A 27,100-nucleotide genomic window follows, 5' to 3' on the forward strand; every position below is an offset into this window, starting at 1 on the left:
TGCTGTATATGCGAACCTTCCAGACCTTCTAATTGTGTTATAAATCTTTTTTTGACAAACTTTTAAACCTATTGTCGGTATCAGTTTCCTCGTTGAGTACTTTCCAGTAGATACAAGTTGGCAAACTCTTCTTTGATCACGCGAGGACAAAGCTTTAGGTCTTCCCCCAGTATTCTTTTTACCATAATTGTCTTTCAATTTAAAAAAATTGTTGACTACAGTCTTTGATCTTCCTATCTTTATCGCAATAGCCCGACTACTCATTCCTGTTGAAGACAAAGCTTCGATCTCTCCTCTTTCACGATCAGTTAACTTCTTATCCTTCTCCATCTTCACAAAGATCACCAATACTTCGAAGAAACGTATGACAAATATAAAAATTGCTGCGTTGTCACAAGGTAGTAGTTGCAATGGTAATTACACGATTATATTATATTTATTTTTAAAAAATGACTGGTGGCCTTAAAGTTTTTACTCAGGCAGAAATACTAACTTTGTAAATAACCACATGTTTCTCATAATTATGTATTTACAAATTATGTTTATAGCATTTATTTCTTATCAATTAACTTTAATAATTAATATTATTTGAATCCCTTTTATTTCATTTTACATTTTCTCAAAAATTTTTACTGGCCTTAAAGTTTTTACTCAGGTTTTATAAATATATTTATATACGTTTGGTGCGGCCGATTGCAACCAAAATACGAGGTGCACATCTACATGTTATAGCAGTCCTATATACAAAATTTCAACGTTCTGAGGCATTCTCGATTTTGAGTTATGCGAGATACGTACGTACGTACATACGTTCGTACAGACGTAAAAATTCTCTTCAGAATTAATTTTAAAGCAGTTTTATAATTTTTTTGAAGGAAAAGAGTATTTTATTCTGTCCTTACAGATATCACGCAAAAACATCGTTAAATTGCATTCGATAGCGGTCAAAATGGATATTTTCGTTCAAATATGCTGCCTGAAACTTTTCGCGATTACAATACTTCCTTTTTACTTCGTACAAGGAAGTAAAAAGGAAGGACAGGAAAGTAGGTTGCTCTAAATTAAGTATTTCGCCAAGTGAACTAATTTTCGCGCAAGCGCGAAGAGAAATTTTTAAACTTCTGGGTACGTTTTTCACGGAATTTTGCAAAATTTAATATTTGGGATGCTTTAAGTTGTAGAATCGAAATTTGGAAAAAAAAAGGTCGGTATACCATTTCAGAAAAAAATCCAACTTAGGAACTTAATACATATAAAATGTATATGATGTAATTTGATGACGTACAATTGCATATGTACGATCGTATGTACTTATTTTGTTTTTGAAGTTAATGTGCTTTGTACTACTCATTTTGTTTGCTGTTTTCACTTGTATAATTCATTTGTTAAAATTTTTGAAAATTATTTCTGGACGGGAAAGTGGTTAGTGACCATGACTGCTGTGCCGAAGGGCCCAGGCTCGAATCCTTGAGAAGGCATGGATGTAAATTGTCTGTCCGTCCCTTCACAGGAGGCAACGGTGGCCCACCTATTAGGTGCCTGCATAGTAAAATGACAGCCACTTTCGGCCTTAGTAGCGGCCACCGCCTATAATGGCTAGTGCCCACCACTGGGGGAAAAACATTTTATTAAGTATTGTAAATTAATAGATTTAGATTACAAACTCCGATCTCAAGAATGAATGTATGAATTTAGGCTTTTTATAAAGTGATTAAAAAAATTTATTTAAGTTTTCGGAGAGAAATCCTAAACAAATAAATTAAAATTTGTTCCCCTTGAAACAAATTACAGTAATTTAAAAATAAAGAAAAATCTGTATATCTCTGTGCGTGACTTTTATATTATTAGTTTGTAAAGAATAGTCGGTAATATTGTATTCATAATTTTGTATGTACAGAATCACAAAGGATCTAAATTAACTTGAATAAACTTATTCTTACTTATTCGTTTCATACACATTCATTTATACTTATTCGTTTCGTCAAACGTAGTCATTCATTTTATTATTTATAAAACTATTTTTCGAGTATTGACGAAGTTTACTTTTTCTTTCAGAAATCTTGAAGGAAACAACATAACTGTGATTCGAGCAGATGATTTTGAGGGTTTAAATCAAGTCCAAATCATGTAAGTATAACTTTACCGTTATTAAAAAAATTCCTGTTGTCTTGCGCACTTTCGAAGGATTTTATCTTTATTTCTAGATTAACATACCGTATTTATGCACGTAATCCTCCCCTTCCTTTAGCAATTTTACGTCTTGAAATTCGGGCAGAGAAAAATTACTTGGTGTTTTAAATTTTGAGGTAAGAAGTAAAGGTGGAATTTCTTAACAAATTTAAAAAGCACTTAGGGATAGATGTATTTAATATTATTATATTCTATAATTTACAGAAGTCAGTTAATGCTGTTTACTTTCAATTAGTTATTTGACTTGCACAATACAATTTGCTATTTATTCGTTCTTTGCATGTTGCTTTCATAAGTAAGAAGTTTTATAAATCATGCAAAAACTCCTAGAGCAAATTCACGTGAAGAAGAGAAATATGCGAACAAATATGGTATTAGAAACGTAAGTGATATGTATAACATGTAAAATTAACCGCACATAATACTAACATAAGTTTCCCACCAGCGGCTGAGAGGTAAAGGTAGTTCTGTTCTTGGTTCGAATCCCGGCCAACGGGCTGGATGCATGGCGTTTCCGTGATTTTCCCCATATGTAACGTGCATACGACCCAGTTTCCATTTAAAGTCCTCTAAGAGGGCATACCTCCCCTTAGGCAGATAGCCCTCGAATGCTTTGCCTAGTCCAATAAACCGAACCAATCTAACATAATATGGCAAATCATGTCTACATAACGATGGTGCATCGTTAAAGTGCAGAGACCTTTACACGGATAGGTCAGTGTCCGTAATGCTAACAGTGCCCTGGCTTAAAGATGTCAGAAATGAAAATCCCACAGTTGTACCTTTATAACAACATCGTCACTTTTACAAACATTTACCTTTTATGAGATAAAAACTACATCGTACGAAGAGTGCCAGGATGCCGACATTAACTGACCTTTAGGAAAGATGCCGACAGTTTCTTGCAGACGCGTTGGTATTTAATTATATTTTTTGCAGCCTTTTCCGTCAACTGAAGTATCTAAATTTAGCGATGTAGGTTTAACGAAGGTCTGATACAAAATAAATAACTCCCAATTAGTCGCTCATCAAGTTAGCAAGAAATACATCAAAATTTAGATTATTGATACAAAAACAGGACGCTTCTTCTACATGTGTTTTTAGGATATAAATTAGCCATGTACTCGTAGTATCATTGGTGCTGCATAATGAGAATAAAATTAGACTAATCATTTTGACGTTAAATATATTTAAAATAAATACGTAAAAATTTCTCGAATTGTTTGTAGTTTTATTTTTATGTTTGCGTGTGAGTGAGTAAGATAATAACTAAGCACAAAACTTAAAACACCGAGTTTTTCCCTGGGGAAGGGTGGAGAAAGAAATAATAGTGATTCATAGACATTTGGACATACTTCTCTTAACGTTTTTCACTTGCTTTTCCATATTGTAAAGCAAATCTAATATAACCTGAAAATAAAATACAGATCTATGGCATAAAATTGGAATTGTCTTGCTCTGTTTAGCTTGGATTATACTGAAGAATAAAAGTTTGCCTTTCACCTACATGATAGAAGTACTAGTATTTAGAAATGTGGTGAATATTTTCAGTAATTTATTTTACAGAGATAGGACGATTAGGTATGTAAGTCACATCCTTATCATCTGAAGGAATAAATTAGTAAATATTATTTACAACGCATTAAACATTTAGTATAGGAATGCATTTAATACAAGAAACCGTATAAACAGCATAAGCATACAACTAATAATATCAGCTTCATTTAATATATGAACTAGGCATGCCGCGACTGATGTCTACGTGGTATATCAAAGTGTGTTATTTTAAGTACTCTGTTATTATGTTAGTTGCAAAAAGAAACAAAATATTGAATACTAATTAAAGGTAGCCTCAAGCAGAACTAGTCTCGTATCAGAAAGAACAATCGTATCTTTCCGATGTCTTAAGACAGCGTTTCTCAACCTTTTTTCAAGTGAGGACCACTTTTAACAGTACAATGTTCAACGGGTCACCTTACTCTTGTTCTCTTCGATAGCAATTTTTGTAACATATATTGCTACCAGTACACTTTTATTTTTTAACCACAATTAATTAAAATTAATTTAATTTTTATCGGTGTTAAATAATCAAGGTAACAGAAAAAAATTTTTATTCGTTTTTTAATAATTCAAAGTTATTTGTGTTTGGATAATCTTTATCTGATTAACTAAAAATCAAATAAATATTGGTACGCATAAATAATGAGAGAAATTGAGCTTGCCGATTTTTTCTTACCTGCTCTGTGTTTGGATGCATGCTTGTAAAAACACCACAGTCATAGTGCTGTAAACTCTCTTCTGTTGATAGAGTGAGACGTCCGTATATGGAACAACTGGCAAAAAATTCTGTGAAAAGTCAATCTTAGGAGAAAAAGCGATTGACGATTGCCACGTATAATTCCCAACCTCGGAGATTTTTAGCTATAGTGTAAACGTCGCCGAACTCCCGGGATGGAAGACAATGAGACAGGTTGTCTTTTTAGATTTATTTTAAAACGTAATAAGTGAATTCTTGTGTACAACAAGGTTTAATTAGTATACAGAAACAACGTTACAGCAATATTTTTCTTAAGGGAAAGATAAAACTTCCCGGACGTAATACGTGCCTTACTTCAGTGGCATCTTTCAGAACATTCCACGTTACTCTTTTTTGCAAAACGAGAAACGAGGGCTTTCACTTGCCCAGCCTCAAGGTAGCTGGAAAGCCTAGGGTTTTTACCCATGAGAATAGGAAGCTCACAAATTGCGAACTCTGTTATTTGTTACAATAGTGTGGCATACGCAGTTAATTTAAATTTTATTTTTTGTCCTTTGGAAAATCTATGATGACCACAAGAAGTTTTCAAGAAGCACATATGGAGAAACGCTGCCTTAAGATGCACATAGTGAAGTATATTTTCATCAGCAAAAAAGTTTGATATGAACGCTGTAACACTTTATTTTCACCAAGATATAATCTTAGATACTTTTGATCTGGTGTATCTCACTATGCTTCATTGCAAGGCTTCCGTCTAAGCAATAGAATAACTTTCTTCGAATTTAACCTTCTTTTTTGTTGTCATTGCTAGTTGTTGTAACCGCTACTTGCAATATTTGACACTTTTCTTTTCTGATTTTGTAAGATGCTACTGAGATGCTGAAACAGCATCTGTAATCCTGCAATCCAAATAGACTTAGAATAACAATTAAAATGTGAAAGTGATGTCGTTAGATATTCTATAAGCAACTAAGTTTGTGAAGTTCTGAATTCTGTAAGCAATTAAGTTTGTGAAGTTCTGAAAGTTAGACTCACCTTAGCGTTTAGACTGGTTACTGCAATAAAGATCCTTTGCTGAGTACTCAGGTGCTAAAAGACATAACGAGTAGTGCGTGCCCTTAAATGATGACCTTTTGCGAATCTTTCCTTCCGGTCACAACCTTGATTTGCATTCATGGATTTCTCTTCCCACTGCGCAAGGTGGACACCTTTCCATGTAGGTTCATAAATCACTACGCAATAATACTGCGGTCTTTCTTAGGATTCTTAGCCCGCCTGCGAGGATTGCTAACTTCTCCTGTTTCTTACCGACACGATCCATCAAGGGGGGACATTTATCATGGTGTTATTTGGCCATTGGAAACGGGCGTGTGGCTGACGACCTTCTGGAGATGGAAGATCAGACGTGATCCGAGTATGGCAAATTGCTCTTCGTCAGGAATGATTGGTATGGGGGACACCATCTTTCATTCTGCTTGTGAATGCTGGGTAATTTTAAACTGAAATAAACGATTTCGGGGATATATCGAGTTCTGTAAATTTTTCATCCGGCAACTGCATTTTCAAACTTTCTGCTAAATATCTAAATGGTATGGCAAATAAATTTCCTTCAATAACTCTTCGTGTTAAAGTAAAAATAGAATGGTTATTGTTTTAATTTATCATATTCTACATGTGACATTTTGTTATTTCTCAAAATAATGTTCTTAACTGGATATCTGTAATGTATTTTGCTATGCATAAACGCATATGCAAAGCAGCTTATCAGTTAAATTTTGCGCATTATTATTTAAAAATTACTGCTAGTTTAATAATACTTATTCTTATGCTGCTTGATTTCGCTTGTGCCATGAACTGTGTGAGCAAGCTACTACCTGACATTTAAAGACAAATCCTTAATAAAATATTGCATTCTTAAAACATAATGCCTCCCCCTTTTTTGTTTTAAAAAACGGATTGTCAGATGAAAAATTTAATTTATGACCAACTGATAAAATCGGAAAAAATGGGAATTTTAGACAACGTTATTTAAAATACTGACATTAAGATTAAACGGCATGTTTCCATGTAAAGGGAAGGGGGTCGAAATCAGAATTTAGTTTAATCTCCAGAAAGCCTGGATATGATCTATAATTATTAGGTAAGAACGTAATCACAGTGCAGATTTAAAGGATTAAAGGAACGTAATCACAGTGCAGATTTAAAGTAGTTCATTAATATTAGCACGAATATCAATATTAATATCAATAATAATAAATTTCAGTAATTATTAGCGCGAATATCAGTTTTTCTGCAGATGTCGAATAAGTGCACGAAAATCATATTTTAGCGTGTAATGTTTTAATTTTTATAATAATTGTTAGATTACTTTTATGTTTAAATAAGTTTTTATGGCATATTTTTATGTTTAAATAATTTAATGCCATTTTTCAAAAAAATTTCCTCAAAAATACACTGCAAAGAAATTCTCTTTCAAAATTCTAAACCAGGACTCTGGATTTGAATTATTCTGAGTTTTGCTGCCCTTCTGCAACACAAGAAAAAATAGTATCCTTAAGTTATATAAAATCACTCTGTGTAGTGTTGACAAATGGTTTCGTTGTCTATTTATTATTTTTCAAATATTGTTTAATAAACATGCTATCAATAATTTAAAATCAGTATGCCCAGCTAATTTATAATCTTGATTAAAAATAACGCGTTGAATTCGTTTCAGAATCTAATTGGTTTACCAATGTAAATCTCTATTAAAAATGTATAGTGTAATATTTTTATTTAATTAGGTATTAGATTTTTGTGTTATTACTTCGTTTCTAACAGATTTCTCCCCTGAAATGTTGACGAATATTTAACCACCAAATTGTAAATATAAATCCCAGGTCACGAATATTTTGTTCACAATTTTCCTCACAATTGTCCAGAGATAAAATTATCTCCATGGTAATAATACAAATCGACTGTGAAATGTGTATTTCGCCTCTTTATCCTTACTTCTTAAGCAGTCGCATTAGTAATGCCATTATTCAAAGGGTATTATGTTTTATATTACAAGTTAAAACTAAAACAAACAAATACGTTCCTGAATCTTAATGATATTAAAAAAAATGAGGCAAAGTTACTGTCTTCAAAAAAGTGTCTTCAGAAAACTTCACTATATTTTAAGAAACGAGAAAAATAAATTACATTTGAGAAACGTTCTGCTTAGTGAATATAGAACCAAAGAAACAAATCTAGAATTTTAATGTTAAGTTTTTATTTTTATCTGTTAGTATGAGGCATAAAAATGTTTTACTTACAAGTGTTTTACTTGTTTTACTTACTTTTCGTAAGAAACCCTTCCTAAATTTTTGGGCCGTTACGTTATGTTGCACTGCCATGTATATATATAACATGCATTTACTTTAACAAGTATTGCTCTGCGCGACATGTAGGGTGTTTAATTTGTCTTCACGTGTCTCGAGCATAACCAGTAGTCTAAAAAACTCTTTTCCACTCGAAAGACATAAAATTTTTTAATTTATCTTTCGAATTTAAATCAATTTCGAATCTAAGTCTTTATATTGAGCTATTTAAAACAATATATGGATTTCTCAGTAATTTAAATTATTATTTTACTTTTTATTATATACATATATATACATTGTACTCTCTATTATCCGAGCGTGGATTATCCGGTTCGCGGATTATCCATGGCCCAAGCGCGCACTCAGTGCTCTGCGTGAGAGTGTGTAAAAATAAACGCGAGCAAATTCGATTATGAGAAAAATTTATTCCTAATATAGAAACCGGATATTTATGTAATTATGAAAACCTCGAGGCAATAACTGAAAATGATGACTGGGAAAACATCGAGGAATGGCTCGATGGTGATTCGACTGAGCCGGACTTTCAGTGCTTGATTGATGCAAATAGCATTTCAAATGTTACAAGAACAGAAGTTTTAAATGTTACAGAGCAAAAGCAGAGAGTTTTATACTGAAAATACTGGCAAAAAAGATACTCACAATTACATTAGTCCCAAGACAGCAAAGACTTCTGCTGAAACTCTATTGGACTTCGTCGACCCAAGAAGATTTGAATATAGTAACAAAATAGCACTTCTCGAAAACGTACGCAGTGAAATTCGCCCTTATATAAATTTAAATAAATCGAAATTTAAAGGGTTATTAATGATTCCATGAAATGTTAAAATAATTTTATAGCAAATAAATCACGCAGTTGGTGCGAAATTTAATTCCATTGAGATACTGGCGAGCTCACCAAGTTTATTTATTATTATAATTTTTAAGCTTCACGAATGTTCACTTTGTCCACCTTTATTGACATGGTGGTAGTGGATATCCATGGGATAAAAATCATTTCGTCCCACGTGCACTGGTACATTACTATCGACTTGAGCCGGAACATCTGTGATATGGTTCTGATCAGACAGAAATAAAGGAGCAATAATAATACTTTTAAGAATAAACCCTCATAAGACAAAGTCACGCGAAATTAAATCTGCAGGTTTAGATGACCGCTGCATTTAACGCGTCAAATCCGCATCGTGTTCATCCAATCTGCCATAGTGGGAAATTTAAACTGAGATGCTTTCGAAAATTATCTGTCTTTAAAGCATTCTCGTTAGTGGTTTTTGCGGTTATGAACCGGATTATATAGCCTTGCTGAAAGAAATAATCATGTCTTCTGTCATTCAATGATGGCACCAATCACCTTTCCAAATATATCCAACTAATTTCTTCAATTGAGGGGAACTGTATGCAGTACCAGTTGAGTTGGATACATAGAGCGTTTCTGAACTATATGAATAATAATAGTGATAAATAATAATGAACTATATGAATAATAATAGTGCTTTCATTTCATTATAATAAAATTTGGTATCTTTTGAAAAGATTTTAAGATTTTATGTCCAGAATTTAAAAAATGTTTTATGGATTTATGAATAACCCTATATATAGCTGATTTTAGTAAAAGACCATTCATTACGTACCTGGTACACATAATTGTGCATCTTTTAGCGGAGTTTTATTTCAAATCGAATATTTTTTGGTGGCAACCCTGCCAAACTGCTGCATGGAATTTCATCTGAGTAGAGTAGACTGGTTTCTGAATTCGTGGTATTAAGAAAAAATACAGCACGTAAAAATCAGAAGGGAGTCTAATATATCATTATAAATATATTTCTAAAACCATTCTTTTAAACTCGCAAACATTTTTCTTGCCTAACAAAACTGGCTATAGCCATTTCAGAAGACAGACGCATCCAATTTATTTACCCTTTTTTCCTTCATCTTCCTTCTTTAACAATTATTGTGTGGTTTTTGGAATCCTGCTGTATATCACGTTGGAGATGAAAGGGGGGAAAGAGCAGCAGCCACCTCCTTTTTCTGCTTATAGCTGAGAAGTACTTCAAGTCGTGATGAAACGAATGTTTTCGAAAGGGGTTCTCTGGAGGGGGGGAGTAATTAAGCGCATTTTCACCTGTTCTAGCCTATGATTGATATGCCTCAACGAGAAAACTTAAGTCGCAACTACCACGATTTATTTGGCCCTCTGGGACATGTTTAAACAAGGCAGACAGTACAGAAAAATTTAAACTTGTCTTGGGAGACGGTTTAATGAAAATTTGTCATTCGCAAAATTGTTGGGGATAATTATGATACGCGAGAAAAATGTTGTTTATGTTTCATAATTAAAATTGCTTAAAGGCAATAAATAAAGGTTAATAGTTCCACATTAAATTTCTTTTCATGCAGTGAAATGAAAGGAAGTTCATTTATAAACAAAATCCAAGAAAGGTCTTACATTGGCGTCGATCTTGAATTAAACTAGATTTCAGATTTGTCATATATAGTTTAGTCTTCTTGGCTTGGGTAAACTAAGTCCAAACTCCTAACAGACTTGGAGCGAGTATCAATCTTTCTGAAAAGTGGAATTGTAACTTAAAGTAACAGTAAATTCGAATTTAAAACTTAGTAGCCAAGGGCTACACGAAAGATTTAACGCGAAGTTGGCTCAAACTTCCAACCCGCATAACAAGCTTGAAAACATTAGCAATTTTATAAAGTAATACGCATTCATGTAAGGAAAACAATCAAAAGTATATAGTTTATAAGGTATTTCGCTTATTGGAACTCGTAATCAACCTTTTAATAGACCTTAAAACAACTTATCGCTAAGTCTAAAAGTACCACAGAGACGTACGAATAATACATTATTTAAAACTTAATAAAATGAACAGAAGCCACTCCCGCTATTTACAAATCCGCCAGCATCTATGGGGAGAATTCAAGGTAGGAATTCAAAAGTAAATCTAAATTTAAATAACTAAGAGCCTAAGGGTGCACAGAGTAATTTAACGCGAACTTGGCTCGGATTTCACCGGCATGACCTTAACTGTCGGCAAGTGTAAAGCAAAGCCGAAGACTGGAACTCTTATCATAGAATAGCAGCTTAGTAACGTGGCCTTCAAAAGGCAAAACGCGCTCTGTCTTCAAAGTCTGAAACCCTCACTTAAATACACGCCAACTAATTTGCATTCTGACGGGGAAACGGAAAGAGAGAGGTGACCGTAAAGGTTCAAAACATTAAATAATTGGTAATTTAAATTAAAGGGAACCTCACAAGTTGTGCATTCTTATGTTTAAATGTTGTTTTTTGCTCATCAATATAAAACTGTTATCTGTTGAGCAATATAAAATGGTAGACTGAAATTACAATTTTGCATTCAGAAATCTCTTTTTTTTAAAATTATTATTCGAGGTCGTGTTTTGCCTCTTTTAAGATGAAGGAATTCATAGTAGTACGTCTCAGGATTCTGTAGTGTCACCAGTCCCGGATACGACAGAAATTTTCTCCGTATCGTTTTTAAGGATCGCACAGCCACATCTTGCTTAGGAAGTTGTGTTTGTTGCACAGCAGAAATTATCCCAAAGTACCCGCGTACAAGGTGTTTTTAGCAGAGCGTAGTTTGTTTCCCTCGGCTTTCTTTGACGCTAAAGCGCCTATAATAATGGACTGGAACATTACTGGGGGCGCTGTAAGTAATATGGACGCACCAGTAGCATGATATCGTTTTTTTCTAACAAATCGCAATTTTTCTTACAGCATCTTGGTATCATCGCAGTTTTTCTTGGGCGTGTGTGAAGCTACCGTAAGGAGCAAACGTTGCACGAGCGCATTCTTCATCGTGATCCAGCCAGCTCTTAGACTAATAATATGAGGTGCCACTGGCTACACATCAGATTAATTTCTCTCGCATACCTGGTACTTGGACTAGCCCCGTTATACTGAGACATTTATGATTCAACTTTTTGTTAAATTGTTTTCTGTATCCATGAAAGACTGTTAGATAGACAAAATTGTAGAAGTTGGTAATATTAAACAGTAGAATTATAAACTTGTTGACATGGAAGAATCTACTGGCATGTCGCATAAAGACAAAATCGGCGCCAGAAGGATGCGACCGCTGTAGTCGGCAGAATTATGGACGATGACATTTTGAGCAACTGGATGAACTGTGGGCATTGCAAAGGCCAGCGAAAACCTTAGCGCCGGCCCTGTCTAAAGATACATTTGAGTCGTACTGTTTAGTAAAAAAGGTATAACTTCAGAGACTCTGCAGCAGCTACCAAAAGAGTAAAGTCTCTAATTATAGCTAACGCATTAAAAAAGTGCCAATACCTACCTAGGTTCTGAAATCATCGCTTGGATAATGACGAAGATTTCAAATATATCAATCAGCATTCCAACTATAATTTAGTTTTCTTCATTTGTTTGTACTATGTATCCATTTGAGAACTATGAATAACCAACACATTGGTATGCATAAATAAAAATCATAGCTACATGAGGCGACAGATATTTTATCAGCTACATTGTTTCTCAGACAAATGTAAAATGTTATCATGGCGTACATTGCTTTACTTTGTTGCACTGACAAACAAAATTCTATTCCAGTTTGAAAAACAGATTGAAGAGTTGCATGGATTTGTTTTATTCTATTTTCTCGTCTGTTATATATTTATAATAATAATATAATCTCTGACAAATAAATTATTCCTGCTGATGTTTGAACAAATTATTTTTACACAGATAATAAATGTGCACTTATTTTTAAATTAGATTGTTAAACTGCAATTTGCCTTTTTCTCAGCTGCATCAGATATAAAGAATAAAAGAAGCATATTTAAATAAAATTCTTTGCTAATGACCGTGAAATGTATTAAGTAGCATATTCACGCAAAAATCTCTTGCAACGTTTTTTGCTTCAATAAATGAGAAGAGACTTCTCAATTATTTAAAATGCAGTTTCTTAGAAAAGACCGCTTTAGATCACCGCTTGTTTCTACGGATCGTGATCCCGGGGCCAACACTGAGGTTTCGTTTTTCGAAAATTGCTGCAATTCCTGCCTTTCTTGGCTTTCCTCACCATTCTAAAAATCATCGCAGCTATAGTCACGCCTACGCAATTAGTGAGTTTTCGTTTGTAGGCAACATGCAATTTCTCCAGTTGGGGAACGAAACCCTATTTTTTAAAAGCTGTTTTCAGCTCTTTTCGGAACAAGCAAAAGGATGATTTGAGATCTAAATGAAAACAAAATAAGTCATGTATTTTATAATAATTACATATTTCATCCAAAAAAGCTGAAATTTTAAATAGAATCAAATTTGTGTTTATTATAAAATATCTAATGCATTTAATTTTGAAAAGTTTCAAACTTTCATTTAATTTTTTCCCTACTTCTTCCTTCTGAAAAAGTAAAAGAAGTGTTATAATCGCGAAAAATTTCAGATGTCGTATTTCAACGGAAATATCCATTTTGACCTTTCCCGAGTCCATTTGAACGATTATTTTGCGTGACGTTTAATTTTAAATAGATCTATTTAAAATAGAACCAAAAGGGATTTTTTCATGACCTCCCCATCTGTACATATGTATGTATATACGTATCTATCATAACTCAAAAACGATTAGCCATAGAATGTTGAAATTTGTATATAGGAATGTTATAAGATCTAGTTGTGCACCTCCCTTTTTTATTGCAATCGGCAGCACCAAACTTATATTTATATATTCCACTCTCTTAACCAGCTTAAACCAGGCTTTTATATTCGCAGTCACTGGTCGCAGTCGTATACTTCCAGTTACAGAAGGCAAAAATATCCATGTTTTGACAGTGTTAAGTTAAAAAAGAAATATAATTTTCGACAAAAAACGAAATTTAACTTTTAAGGTGATCTCCCTGTTCCTATATTTATATTCAAGAAAATAAAATTATACGACGCTTGAATCCCCTACGACAAAAATTGACCAGGATATTTAATTCCAAAGCGTTTAGTTTTTGAGGTCATTTTCAACCTGCCTTGAATATTCAGGAAAATAAAATTATGCGACGCTTGAGTCCCATACGACAAAAATTGACCGGGATATTTAATTTACAAATTTCCAGTTTTTGAGGTCATTTTCAACTTGCCTCGAGGGATCGGTTAATTAAGAATAATTTGAGGAAGTAAGTTTACATGAAGTGCAGCAAAAAATGTGTACAATTTAATAGGCCGTATCCTCATCGTGTAGTTTCCACATAAGTTTTTTTAATTTGGTGTTTGACAACCTAAATTCCAACTAAGAATTGAGTTTAAAATATAAATTTTTGACCTGGTAACAAATACATTTCTATAATATTAGTGGATTTTCCAAATGAAGTATTTTTCCCGAAATTCTAGCAAATGTTCTTAACTAATGTGGATTTTCTCAATAAAGAAAATGCATAGATTTCTTTAGGAAAGACATAAAATTTAGAGAAGAAATACATTTTCTTTAATTACCCACTAAATTGAAATTATAGAGACTGTTAAGCTTTTCGAAGGTAGAAATATGGAAATCAAACAATGCTCTTGCTAGGATTCGAACATTGATCTCCAATTGCTATTTGGGCGTGCTAACCGTGTACAACACGAGAAAATGCGCAGGGAAATAGTTAAATCTTTGCAAAGTGGCTATTATCTTACTCTGTTTGTTAAAATTCTTTTTTTACTTTTTGCCATTTTATTGTTTCTGTACATGCTTTTGTAAACACACGTGTAAGGTGCATTTAATCAAAAACGAACAAAGGTTCTGTAACAAAAAACGACATTATCTTAATATTTCACAAAAATGTTTACCATTATTATTTATATATCTGTGCCAACGGGACAGCAAGCATTACAATAGCATTCATTTAAAATTGCCTAATTTTTCCTTTTCCAAGCTTTTTTTTTTTTTTTTTTTCACTTATTGTCTCTTTGGAATCGTTGTCCTCGCAAAGTTTTTTTATTTCATTCGAAACTACGAAATCTTCGGTTGCAAGGTCCAGACTGCAGAAGGGTAACTCAGAACTTCCCCGCTGAATTTCCTCAAATCTTGGTTTGCAGTCTCTGTATGTCTCTGTATGTAAGTCTAACGCTATCATAGAGAAGAAAAATACACTGCCTGAAACGTCAGTTCGTCTTCTTTCTACTGGTTATATTGTTAAATGACCCTTTTAAAGCACATTTCATACTCTTGTGCTAGTAAAAGAAAATATTAGCCACGGCTGTTCAGTTAACATTATGATTAATTCATACTAACGAGGGAACCTCACTATCCTTATTATTAACGTATACATAGGTAATTGAATTTTGATAAAATGTTTCAAAATTCAGTAACTTTCTCTAAATTTAGAAAAAATGAGTTTTGAAGAATATCTTAACTTATAACCTTTATACCTGTTTGGTTGGATGCTTGTCGTTAAAAGGCAGGATGTCTCTGAAAGATAAGCTGCTTATTTCATTTACCTTCTTGGAGGGCATTTTGTGAGCGAAATAGGAAGAAATGGTATTATGTCACCGGAATATCTAATAATTTTCTTTGGTTTTATTGATGTACATCAGAAATGAGCCACTTTTGATTTTGCTGTAAACTCTAGCATTTCAAAAATCGCAAATTCAGATATAAATAGATAAAACATTTGTGGGAATACTTAAATTGGATGCTGTGTGTCTTTCTGCTTATCAATTGTAGAGCCCCCGTCACATAAAAATGATATAATTGGCCGACATAAAACCATTGTTTAAGTGTGTAATCTGTAAGGTCTTGAATCATCAAAAGCTAACGGAATTTATCTAGATACCATATGATTTTTTCCAATGGCAGGCACTAGCCGTTATAGGCGTTGGCCACTACTACAGCCGGAAGTGGTTTTCACTTTATTATAGAGGCATCTGTAGCAGGTGGGCCACTTTTGTCTCTTATGAAGGGACTAACAACTTGCATCCATGTCTTATCCGTTATTCTAATCTGGACCCTTCGTTACAACAGTACGAACCACTTTCTAGTCTGGGCGGCTGTTAGATTAGATTAACCGGGAGGATTCTAAGTAATGAAAACTTGGCAATTATTTTAGGATTATACATTATATGTATAATTAGAACATTAAATTTTATAAAACTATTCTACGAACTAATTGCTTTCATAATTGCTGCAGTAACACTTTAAGCAAAGTGTGATTCTCGGTTTAACCAGTGTAATCACGAAAAATTATTTTGATCATGTCCATCTGAAAATCAACCATTTCGAATCTTTAAACCGACCTTTTTATTCATTGTTTCATTAGTCACGAGTAAATGCATATTTCATAATGAAAGCAAATGATCTCAGAATATTTTATCCCGAAATGCTAATCCAAATAGAACAAATTTGTATTCACGGAAATGATTTTTCATGTAGTGTGTTTAAGCATTTTCTTTTATTGCTGGATTTTGCCCATTAAAATTTGTACCGCTGTTACATCAAGTTGCTAAACTATTAAAAACAAAAACACTAAATTCTAGTAAATTATTAAAATATTTTGCGTAGATAACATGAAAAGGTTTTTAAATTCTGTCAGAAATATTTCAGTATTCAGTTGCAGATGATTACTGTATTCCAGCAATGAATGTGTCTGAACAGAGTTAAGGTTATGTATGCGATATACTCAATTCTTTATCTCTGATTCCGTATTCATTGCAAGTTGCAATTTTTTAAGTAAATATTAAATTTTGAGTTATTATGATATTTATGCTACTATGATACTTATCATTTTATGTCACTATGCACTTATCAACAGCTGATTTGGAAATATTGCCGATGTAACAGTATTGCACTATCTTTCACATGCAGCCTTAAGTGTTAATTACCAGTAGCCATAGGTCACTGTTACCATTGGCTTAAACAAGCACTAATGACCTTTATTTTATTTTAAAATTTATCTGAATTTACCCTACTGCCCGTATTGGGACCTGTGGGTTAACTTCCAGTGACTGTCAATTTGCAGTTACCCATGATCAACAGCCTTGACGAGCTGTAACATATTTCATATTAATTTAAAAGCCTGATTTTGCTCTTCTACCCTATACTGGGTGCTTTTTGGCTGCCAATGACGGCCCGTCTGTATCCGTAAGCCATTATGACAACACAGTCTTCACAAGCGTTGATGTGCTTCTTTCTGCTCAGTTTTAATTTTTAAAATGTATCTAATTTGTCTACATTCCCAGATGCAGTTGACTCATGTCTTTATTGTTGATGACCATCAATATGCAGGTTACTGGTGGTCAACAGCCTTGATGGACATCCGTGTCCAATGATTTAATTCTATAGATTAAAAATGTACCTAAATTTATTTCATTGCTCCACACCTGTGTTTTGCTGTGTTTCATTGGTTTATCTAAGTGACCAACCTGTAGGCCACTAGTGATCGATCGCCAGTTTTGATTTCGATTTAATTTTAATAAAAAATTTATGTAAATTTTCTGAACTTTCAAGCGCTAGTAACACATGATTTGATCCGATGGAACCATCATCCTTTTATTTAATCAATGCTCAACGGGAAATGAAGAGCACCGGTGTCTTTTGACTTAGTAGAAGTGTTCTTAGTAGACTCAGCTCATAACTTTTACAGTTGAAATTTCCTTAATCAGCGGCGTTTACAGAGATTTTAGGCCATTGTTTTATATTACGGTATCATGTACATATCATCATTTGGTAAAGCGTAAAGTTGTTTTCTTTACACTTTACGCTTTACCAAATGATACAATATTTAATTTCTAAATAAATTAAGTATTTTATAAGGAATAAATACCATTCTTAATGGTTCAAGTTTTTATTTCACATTTTTTAATAAGACATGAAATTGACAAAAATAAAAATGCATTATCACACTCTCTCATAAAATACATTAAAACACTCTCATGTCATTCGTAAAAAGTATTTATAGTGCCATGTAATACGTAACTGATATAGAAACATTTGTCTTTGAATTTTTTATACCTAAATTTTTCCATTTCTTTATCCATTTAGAACAGTGTTAATAATTGCTTATTTCTAGTTCCAGTCGCCGAAAATAAAAACCATATATTATATAGAAAGGATAAGTTCGGATGAAACGAATTATTTTCATAGTGATTCTTCCTTTGATTAAAATTAAAAACGTTTGGAATGTTGAACAGACCATTAATAATTAAAGCTTAACTTGTATTTGTATTAATAAGGCACTTTTATTCCAGGCAGCTCATGGAGAATCAGATTCATCTCATTGAGAAAGGAGCCTTTCAAGACCTCGTCTCCATGGAACGACTGTAAGTGTCCTCTTTAGCATTTTAATTGAATATCCATCATTTATTAAAATCACCACCTACCAAGACAGTAAAGAAAACAAAACACCCAAAATGCAAGGCTATGTCATCGAGGAAAGAAAAAGACTTAAAAGCTGTTCTTTATGAATGGAATATATTTAAGTGTTCTGCCCACGTAGTCCTTGAGTGATTCGAGGAATAGTAAAAGTATTGTATTCGCAGCCCGTTTTTTCCACCGTTTTTGTTTTTAACAAAGAACTGTGCTAGTAGTTTGAATAATAATCGGTGAAGGAAGTGAAACTGAATAACCAGAATTAGGTGATACGGTAGAATCCTTGGGCAAGGGGGAGGATTTTTTTGTTTGATATACCTTGGTTGCATTTCCTCGGAAACTATCTTAGTGAAATTTCTGAAAATCTGTGATGAAATGTTTAATGTTTGGTGACTTAAGAAATAAAAATATTGAGAGTTTTTAAAAACAAATGCACAATTAAGTGTCTTTTGGACGGTTAGTCCAAGGTGAATAGACAAATAAATTTTTCCTCTTTTGGGCCCTTTAAGTTGAATGACGTATCGGTACCTACTTTGAACCTTGTAAGAAAGAACATGAACCTTATACGTTTCTTAAAATGTCTATGGTGTCTACTCATTGTCGTAACCCGAATGGTAGGAGATGGAGGGCGCGAAGACATAGTTACACTTAATTTCTAAAGTGAACCAAATGAATGACAGCGCTGTTCATTATTGATTTAAATAAAAGTTTACATAAATACAGAGTTACATAAATAAAATTAAATAAAAAGTTACATAAATAAAAGTTACAGTGCAGTCTAATGAATGCACCATAGCTACATGTAATAATTATAACACAAAGATCAAATGAGGAGAAAAAATTTAAACGCAATGTATTTTGGTAACTTGGGATTCATTATAAACTCGTGCTTGTATATGTAGACCATCTTATACAGTTAAACCTGAATATTGAGCTACACCTTCTTTACCTTTCTATGCTACGTACCACTGAATAAATTCACTTGTTAACTTGAAGTATAATATTCTAAGATACAGATACAGGAGGCAAAGGTAAACTAAAGATTTAACTAAAATTTAACAAAGCTTATCCACCGCTTTTTGAGGGCTTGTGGGTATACAAAAGTGCTTAAATATTTGCAGTACAATAAATAAATTTAACAATTGCACGAAACGGCTCCAAATTATACACTCATGTCCATAAATTAAGGATAATGCAAAATCAGGCAAAGAAAGAGTTAGAAGCAAAACAAATTTCACTTTTTTGTAAAGCTTATTTATTAAACAAAAGGTAAAGAGCAAAAAAGGATGCTATATGTTTGATATTATTAAATAAATTAGCGATTTTTTCTCTCTGGAGCAAATTACAAAAAAAAAAAAAAAAAAAAAAAAACTATTTACAAAAAAACAATATTACACGGTTGGTATGATTGTTAATACATTGTATGTCTCCCAGACGATGCAATACAGTCCGCACAACGCCTAGGCATGCTGAGTATCAAATTATCGATCTGATCTTGGGGGATATTACACCACTTAAAACGCAATGCTCTCCGAAGTTCCGGTAGACATGTAGGAGGAGGTTGATGGGCTGCAACTCGTCGGCCAAGCATGTCCCACACGTGTTCGACTGGATTCAAGTCCGATGAGAATGCTGGCCAGTCCATACGGGTGATATCCTCCGATTGAAGGCATTCGCTTACGATGTTTGCACGGTGAGGACGGGCGTTATCATCCATAAACACAAATTGTGCGCTCATGGCTCCCCGAAACAAACGTACATGTTGTTCCAGAATGACGTCGCGATAGATTTGGCTTGTCATGGTTCCAATTTGAACATGCAGGTCAGTTCTGGAACCCAGAATAGTTCCACCCCCAAACGAGCACTCCTGCACCACCGTAACGGTGTCTTTCAACGATGTTTTCTTGGTGATAACGGGTACCTGGAGCTCTCCATATGAAAGTCCGGCGAGAATCAAACTGTAAGCTAACCCTGGACTCGTCGGAAAACATCACACAAGCCCACTGTTGCGGTGTCCACAATGCATGCTCTCTACTCCAAGCTAACCACAGGCGACAGTGAGTTGCAGTAAGTGGAACGCATCTGACAGGTGTACGAGCATATAGACCAATCTGCCCTAAGCGTCTGTACACGGACTGCTTGAAATTGTCGTACCAGTAGCTGAAGAGAGCTGACGAGACAGGTCTGAGGCTGTGTTCTACCTGCTTCTTTTGGCAGTAACTGCCAAATACCGGTCCTCATTCGGCGTTGTAACTCTGGGGCGACCTGTACTGTAACGTCTACTCACATTACCATCATCTTGGAATCGTTGCCAAAGCCTGGAGATGACACTCTGGGCAATTCCAAGTTCGTCTGATACTTCCAGTTGAGTACGCCCACATTCCTGATGGCCGATAATTCTACCACGTACAGAATCATCCAAATGCGTCCTTTGTGTCATAACTATTCGGTTATTGCACTGAAATACTTATAAAGCGCCTGCGAACAATTTTACTTCTTTGCCTGTATTCCTTATATATCACTCTCTTACACTCTCGTCATTGTGACGTACCATCGGTGTCATCTGGTTACTTCCTGAAATTTGCATATGATTCTTGAAGATGTGTGTAGTGATTTTACAGGTGATATATTTACTTTAGAGTTCGATTTCCGCGTGACTCCGAATTATCCTTAATTTATGGACATGAGTGTACTTGATATTTCTAAGCATAAAAACTGCCAATTATCAGAACGCACTTACCGAAGCCAGCTCGGATAGCAAGTGGGTAATTTACGAGCGATTCGTATTGCTGGTACTTTGCTAGCTCTTCAAAGTACTAAACAGGCTTGTGTTTGTATCATCTGGAGGAAAATACAAGAAGATGCAATGAGCCAGCCATTGTTACAATTTACATTCTGTCTTTCTGTGAAAACTGTTTAATAGAAATATCCCATTCCTAAATTTCTATCAATATAAAGCTGCCCGTGTGCTTTGCTAAGATTGCCACCCCCAAATTAAAAAAAAATGCTCAATGATTAATAACATTTTTATTTCATACTCACTAAGTACTTACGTATGACAAATTGTATAAAACGTACTTACATATGACAAGTACTTACAATGAATTTAATGAATTTAAAATTTTTAGGCTTGGTATCACGGGAATCCGGATGCCCTTGATTTTGGCCGCCCGCGTACTTTTACGCCCTGTACCCCCGCTAGGAACGGCCCGGCAAAAGAAGTAAAACTATCATCCTTAACACATTAGGAAAGTTATCTGATGATTTATATAGAAGGTGGCTTCTTTTACAGCGAGTTAATTCCATCAAAATTGAATACCTAGATTTATTTAATAAATTAATAATAGATCACCGTGTAAATTTGTAAATTGTCTGTTCTGCTGCTGATTTTAATAAATGTTTCCTCTTAATTAGTCTTATGGTCCTTAGACGTTAGTCATCCTCGTAATAGAGCTTTATTATGAATTAGCTGCAAATAACCCATAGCTTTGGAGGGGAGAACCAATCTGATTTGTTTAACAAGAATTGAATTAATTCTGTAGTATTCTCACAAGTTTTATTTGGCATTTTTAAAAGGAAGTAATTTTCAAATTAGTTTTATATTGAAAACTAAAAATGAATATTTGATGAAAATTTTGCGTTTTGTAAAATCCTCACCAGCTTCAAATTTTATTGCAGTTCCCCTAATTTAAATACATTTCTAATCGCTTTAATGTATGCTATAATATTTAATCGCTTAGCAGTAGCTTATGTTGGATTGCTAAGTTTGGGGTCGGCGAGCATATTGAGATTAGTTCAGTTAAAAATATTTACATCAGAATAATTCAGAGAAAAAGAAGGAGACGCCTCAGTGAGAAGTAAAAATGAGCCATATTTCGCTTCTTAGCGTATCAAAAATATGCTTGAGAAATAATTCTTCGGTATGAAAAAACATCTCGCGGAAATGTCCAAAATCAATGTACACAATCCCTGCAATCGGAACAAAATCTCATTCTGTAACCTTTTTGTTCCCCTATAAACAACCCCTCTGTAGCAGAACTCAGCCACCAATTCCAAGTGTTTCTTCCTTTCGAAACATTGTTTCTTTTCGTTCCCGCTATAGAGCTCCATAGACCATCTGACAAGTGGATGATTCATGCGACTAGCCTGATGTTTCCTGTTCGAGAATACCCGAGATTTCCTCAGGGATGGCCTTGATTGATGAAGTGAGATTCGAGTATGAGGTGTAGATCATTTTTCTGCAAATAAACTACGCAAGTAAAAGATAGAAGGAGGGTAGTCATATTTAGATCAGTGTTTCCCGAACTTGTTCGAATGTCTTGTAGGTTGAAATATTAACTAAGATATTAACATTCGTCATTCCGGACTAAAGATATTACTTACCGATAAAATTCCTGAAAATAACTTGATTTGTAAAATTTTGGATATTGCTGTTTATGTAAAAATAAATCAATACTGCGAATTTCATATCTGTATTGAAATTAAAATGTATGTTTAAAATGACTTTGCGATATTGTATCTGCTTTTAAGAGGTTGTTGAGTTTAAAAAGTTTAGATGTCAATTAGTTTAGTATTTTTAATTGTTTAAACTATCCAAACTAACGTAACTTAGAAGATAATTATAAGATAACAGATGAACTATTTAGAATTTTTTTTTTGTCTTTCGCTATTAATGACTTTACTTTGGTAGTCAGCATGGCTGACCTTGTCGTTGCACAGATTGGTCGTAATACCACCTTAAGGCTAAACATTGTTTAAGCTCGGTGAGTTGGGCCCTTGTCCTTAACGTTCTTAAATCAAATTATATCAAATCGAAAGCACTTAATTCAGCTAACGTCGGCAGTTTTATTCTTCTTCTTTCTGGGCGGATTCTTCTTCGTAATGGCGAGAGTTTACTGAAATCGTAGTTAAGATTACATCTAGTTTAAATTGCGCCCTTGCTGTACTGTTGCAAAAGCCTGAGCCTGAGCGAGTACGTAACAAAAATTCATAAAGGCATAGAAAGGAAACGGAACGGGCTCTGCATACGCTTCAGCAGAAAGCCAGCAAATGAGCCAGAAATATAAGTATGCTCAAAATAGACGTATATTAACGTGCTATGTGATTCTCATTATCAAGGGTATTACAAGTTATTCAAATAATTACAATTACTGAATGCTATTAGTGTTGTCTCAGGTATGATTTCAGAAGATAGAATTGACTGTTTCCTTTGTTTTGGAAAGAAGAAGGATAATAACCCCCTACCAAAAGTGACCTAAATTACGACAGTGCTTTTTCCTTGCGTAAAGTGAATGATTGGGTATATAGAATGTAGAATGATTAATCCTCACTGTCGATCGGTAGGTCCACAGTTTGAGTCTCGACGCTGAAATCTTCAACTTCTAAGATAGATTTTCCTCCATAAATGTCACATATTTATGGAATATTCTTCTGCTATTGAGTAAGACTGATGCACAGAATGATATCATAAAAAGCAAAGAATAAATATACAAAAAATATCGTCCTTTTTGTGCACCACAATATGGCTCATTAAAATAAGCCATATTGCGCAATAAAATATTATCATCACTAAAAGATTGCAGTAATTGTTATGATGTTTTGAAGAATGCCGTACGTTACCGTTCCCATAAAAAAGACGCATTAATTCAATTACATACAGCATTCGTAACCTTTAAAGTAAGTGCATATTCTGATGCCGGAAGTATTAAAATGTCAGTTTTGATTGCAAAATTTCAGGAAATGCATGTATTTTAATTGTGTGCTTTTATTTTTAACTAGAGAGTACCTGAACTTTAATGCTTTAATTGACCTTACGTATGTACTTTTTTAAATTTACGATATTGCAAGATAATAGAGGCTCAAGTCAGAACTTTTTAAATCCTTTAAAAGTACTCATTGTGAAGAGAATGACATAGAAAGGTTAATTAGTAAAACAAAGATGCTTAGTTTATGCTCTAAATACGTCAAGCAAAGTATACCATAGTATGCTAGAAACAACACTAATTTAAATTAGTCAAAAAGTACGCTCTCCAATCTTCTCATCATATGGGCACATCATAACGGTAAAATCGCTGGTCATTCGACCCAATTTCCACTCGCAGCAAACTGACTGGCTTAAGCTAATTCGAGTCCCGATTCATATCAGATATTTGATATTGTTAACGAAGTTAGCATATTTGTAAAACACAGAAGATACAAATTAAATTTCCTTAACGAATTGCTGAGAGATTCCTTATCGAAGTGTAACGAGATTTATCTTGATACAACTTAGGTGAACTCACTTCATGTAATTTGTCACCTGGGCTGCAATTTTCTTTAAATTTTATGGTAACGGCTATTATACTTTCAAGTCACATTGTAAGGTATTTCTCGCACCTTCTTAGCGTTCCTTCGTAGTGTAGTGGTTCTGCACTCTGCGCCGGTATTCCACGGTCCGTGGTTCGATTCTCGGCGAAGGCGATTGCTAATTTTTCATCTCTCTTGCTTCAGTAAAAATCCTAATGTCTCTACAACATCCATCTAATTTTTTGGATCAGCGGTTCCCAATCTGTGTTCTACGGAACCCTTAGGGTTCTGCGTGCACTTCCCAGGGGCTTCTTGGCCTTCTAAGGAAAATAATATAAATAACAATTGAATGAATTGAAGAATAAGAAACAAAAAGTAGAATCAAAAACAGAAATTTAGAAGATTTATTTTGAATGCAGAAATTCGCCAAATTGAATTTCTTGTCCCCTCTATCAGCCGATGTTTGGGCATTACTTGGAACTGCACATTCGAGAAGCTTTGCCCTCATTCTCTATTCTTCTAGAATTCTTAGAATCGGCTCGAAGCTTCTAGAAACTTAGTCTCATAAATACTGGCAGCTTTTAGAAAAATTTCATAGTGAAAGTTCATAGCGATAATATAGTGATTTCTTAGCAATTCTTCCTCGAGGTTTATGTGTATTTGATTTCATTATTAACTTGGATACCTATCAAGAGGTATATTAATAAAAATGATAGTAAAAATAATAAACTATATAAAATCTTTACCTTTTAAAAGCAAACTGTATATACTAATAGTTGAAGACAATGAAAAGTCATCGCGTGTCCCTCCTGCTGCATAGATGGTTGTCTCGAGGCATTGACCAAGTGCACAAGAAAAGCTCTTACCTGGTGTCTCGTTAAACCTTTTTACATTTAATATCACTTAATTTAGGTCTATAATGCACTTTGGTATTATTTGGTATTATTTGGTTGTATAATAATAAATTTAAATTGGAATTGTCTTAGAGTATCATCTAATTTATAGTAATGACTTCATCATTACAATAAATTTATATATTCATCGATGTTCTGAAGAATAATGTAAAGTATCTGTTGTAACACTAATTGGTATGTTTTATTGAACTTTGGAAGAATCTTTATATACGGCTAACTTTTGAATAAAATAAGAGTTTTTTACAAAGTTTGTCTGTTACGCAATTTTTTACGAAGTTTATTTTGACCCAAAAAATTCTAATATACGAAACTGGAAATTAGACTACTGGTGCTTATGACGCCATTATGTTGTGGTGGTTATGTAATGCTCTTAACAGTTATGTAATAGTAGCTTCTAGTATACTATGACACTTCATGTGCTTCTTGACTGATCGTTATGCAGATTATTATCGAGGCATGGTACTTGTTGACTTTTATCATCCTTAATTCCTCATATGTCCAAAACCATCCGTTTTCAGAGATGAACTATACAATCTCCTGAAGCCTTGCAACATACTACATCTAAAAAGCTTTTTTAGAAGAGGATATTTTTTTAGAAGATTTCATCCGCATAAAAAGTGGCTTTCTTTTTTAAGTTGCTGATGTGTGTAGGGTGTATGAACAAGGAAACATTTTCTTCAAAAGGAAATTCTTTAAGTGGGAACAAGTAGTTGACATATTTGCTTTTATTGTCCATACTCTAGAACGTGCATATTGTTTATGACATGGCGATGGATATAATTGCTATTGGCAAGAATTTAACTTTCTGGTTACAGATTTATCGTTAAAAGCATTTACCAGTTTTACAAATTAAATGTATCCTGCATATTGTTTTCACCAATCAAAGTAGTAAATCCCCCAAAATAATTATGGAGCATACTTGGAGTGGAGATTTTTGGCATATATAATACATATATTTTCCTGTTATGTCTACTCTTCATAATATGCAATGAAATACGCTAATTAACTCGGAACATGATCCTCTGACCAATGTCACATATGCTGTGAGTTTCTGTTCAATGCCAGCCTTGCTAAACTGTTCAAGAACAGATTAATCTACTATGAACAAATTAAAGTTTTTTCATAAAAATGCATTCTTTTGGTACTCATTGATTCACTTAGAAGCTCACAAATCACTTATTTTATCACTGATTTTGATGGCCCGACATATCACTGATTGTGGGCATATTACTGATTTTGATGTCCCGACAACAAGAGGCAACTAAGATAAACCTCCCCATAAAACGCGGTGCACGAATTAAACCGTGCGTTTAAAAGACACAGAAGGATTCAAAAGCTATATTATCAACTATTTACTTACAAATCCAAGATTGAAACTGGTAACTAACAAGTTCCTATCTATAAATCTAGACTTAAAAGCAGCTGTTAACTAAAGCTGTTTAAATGTTTTACTAGATATTTTGGACTTTACAGCTTGATATTGATAAATGGCTGATATTATTGGTGTTCGAAGTTATTATTATTATTAATCTAAACAGTATTATTGTTATTAATCTAAACAGTATTATTAATTTCGCGTAGTAAAGAGTTTTTGTTTACTACATCTTAAATTTATTCCATCGTTCTTATTGTTGTGAAAGGGAATTTTAGAAGTTCAGTTTGACTCTTTGTAAAACGTATCCTTTGCTTTCCACAATCAACTTATTCGAGCGTAATATTAGCAGACTATGAAGGATGAAACTGATTGATGGGTACTCGCTCAAGACGGGT

General features: G+C 33.8%; 1 protein-coding gene across 3 annotated transcripts in view; it reads left to right on the forward strand.

Moving 5' to 3' along the window:
* The window catches only part of sli (slit guidance ligand), a 561,787-nt gene that overhangs the window by 186,705 nt on the left and 347,982 nt on the right, over nt 1-27,100 (forward strand). For all 3 annotated transcript variants that reach the window (XM_085820062.1, XM_085820064.1, XM_085820063.1), the window contains exons 2-3: nt 2,056-2,127; nt 18,011-18,082. In XM_085820062.1, coding sequence (XP_085676188.1) covers nt 2,056-2,127; nt 18,011-18,082 — 144 coding nt within the window. The remainder of the gene's footprint in view (nt 1-2,055; nt 2,128-18,010; nt 18,083-27,100) is intronic.

The sequence above is a fragment of the Stegodyphus dumicola genome, chromosome 7 (assembly GCF_044657685.1).
Source record: "Stegodyphus dumicola isolate Sdum_Otavi_A_Nest chromosome 7, ASM4465768v1".
Classification (NCBI taxonomy): Eukaryota; Metazoa; Arthropoda; class Arachnida; order Araneae; family Eresidae; genus Stegodyphus; species Stegodyphus dumicola.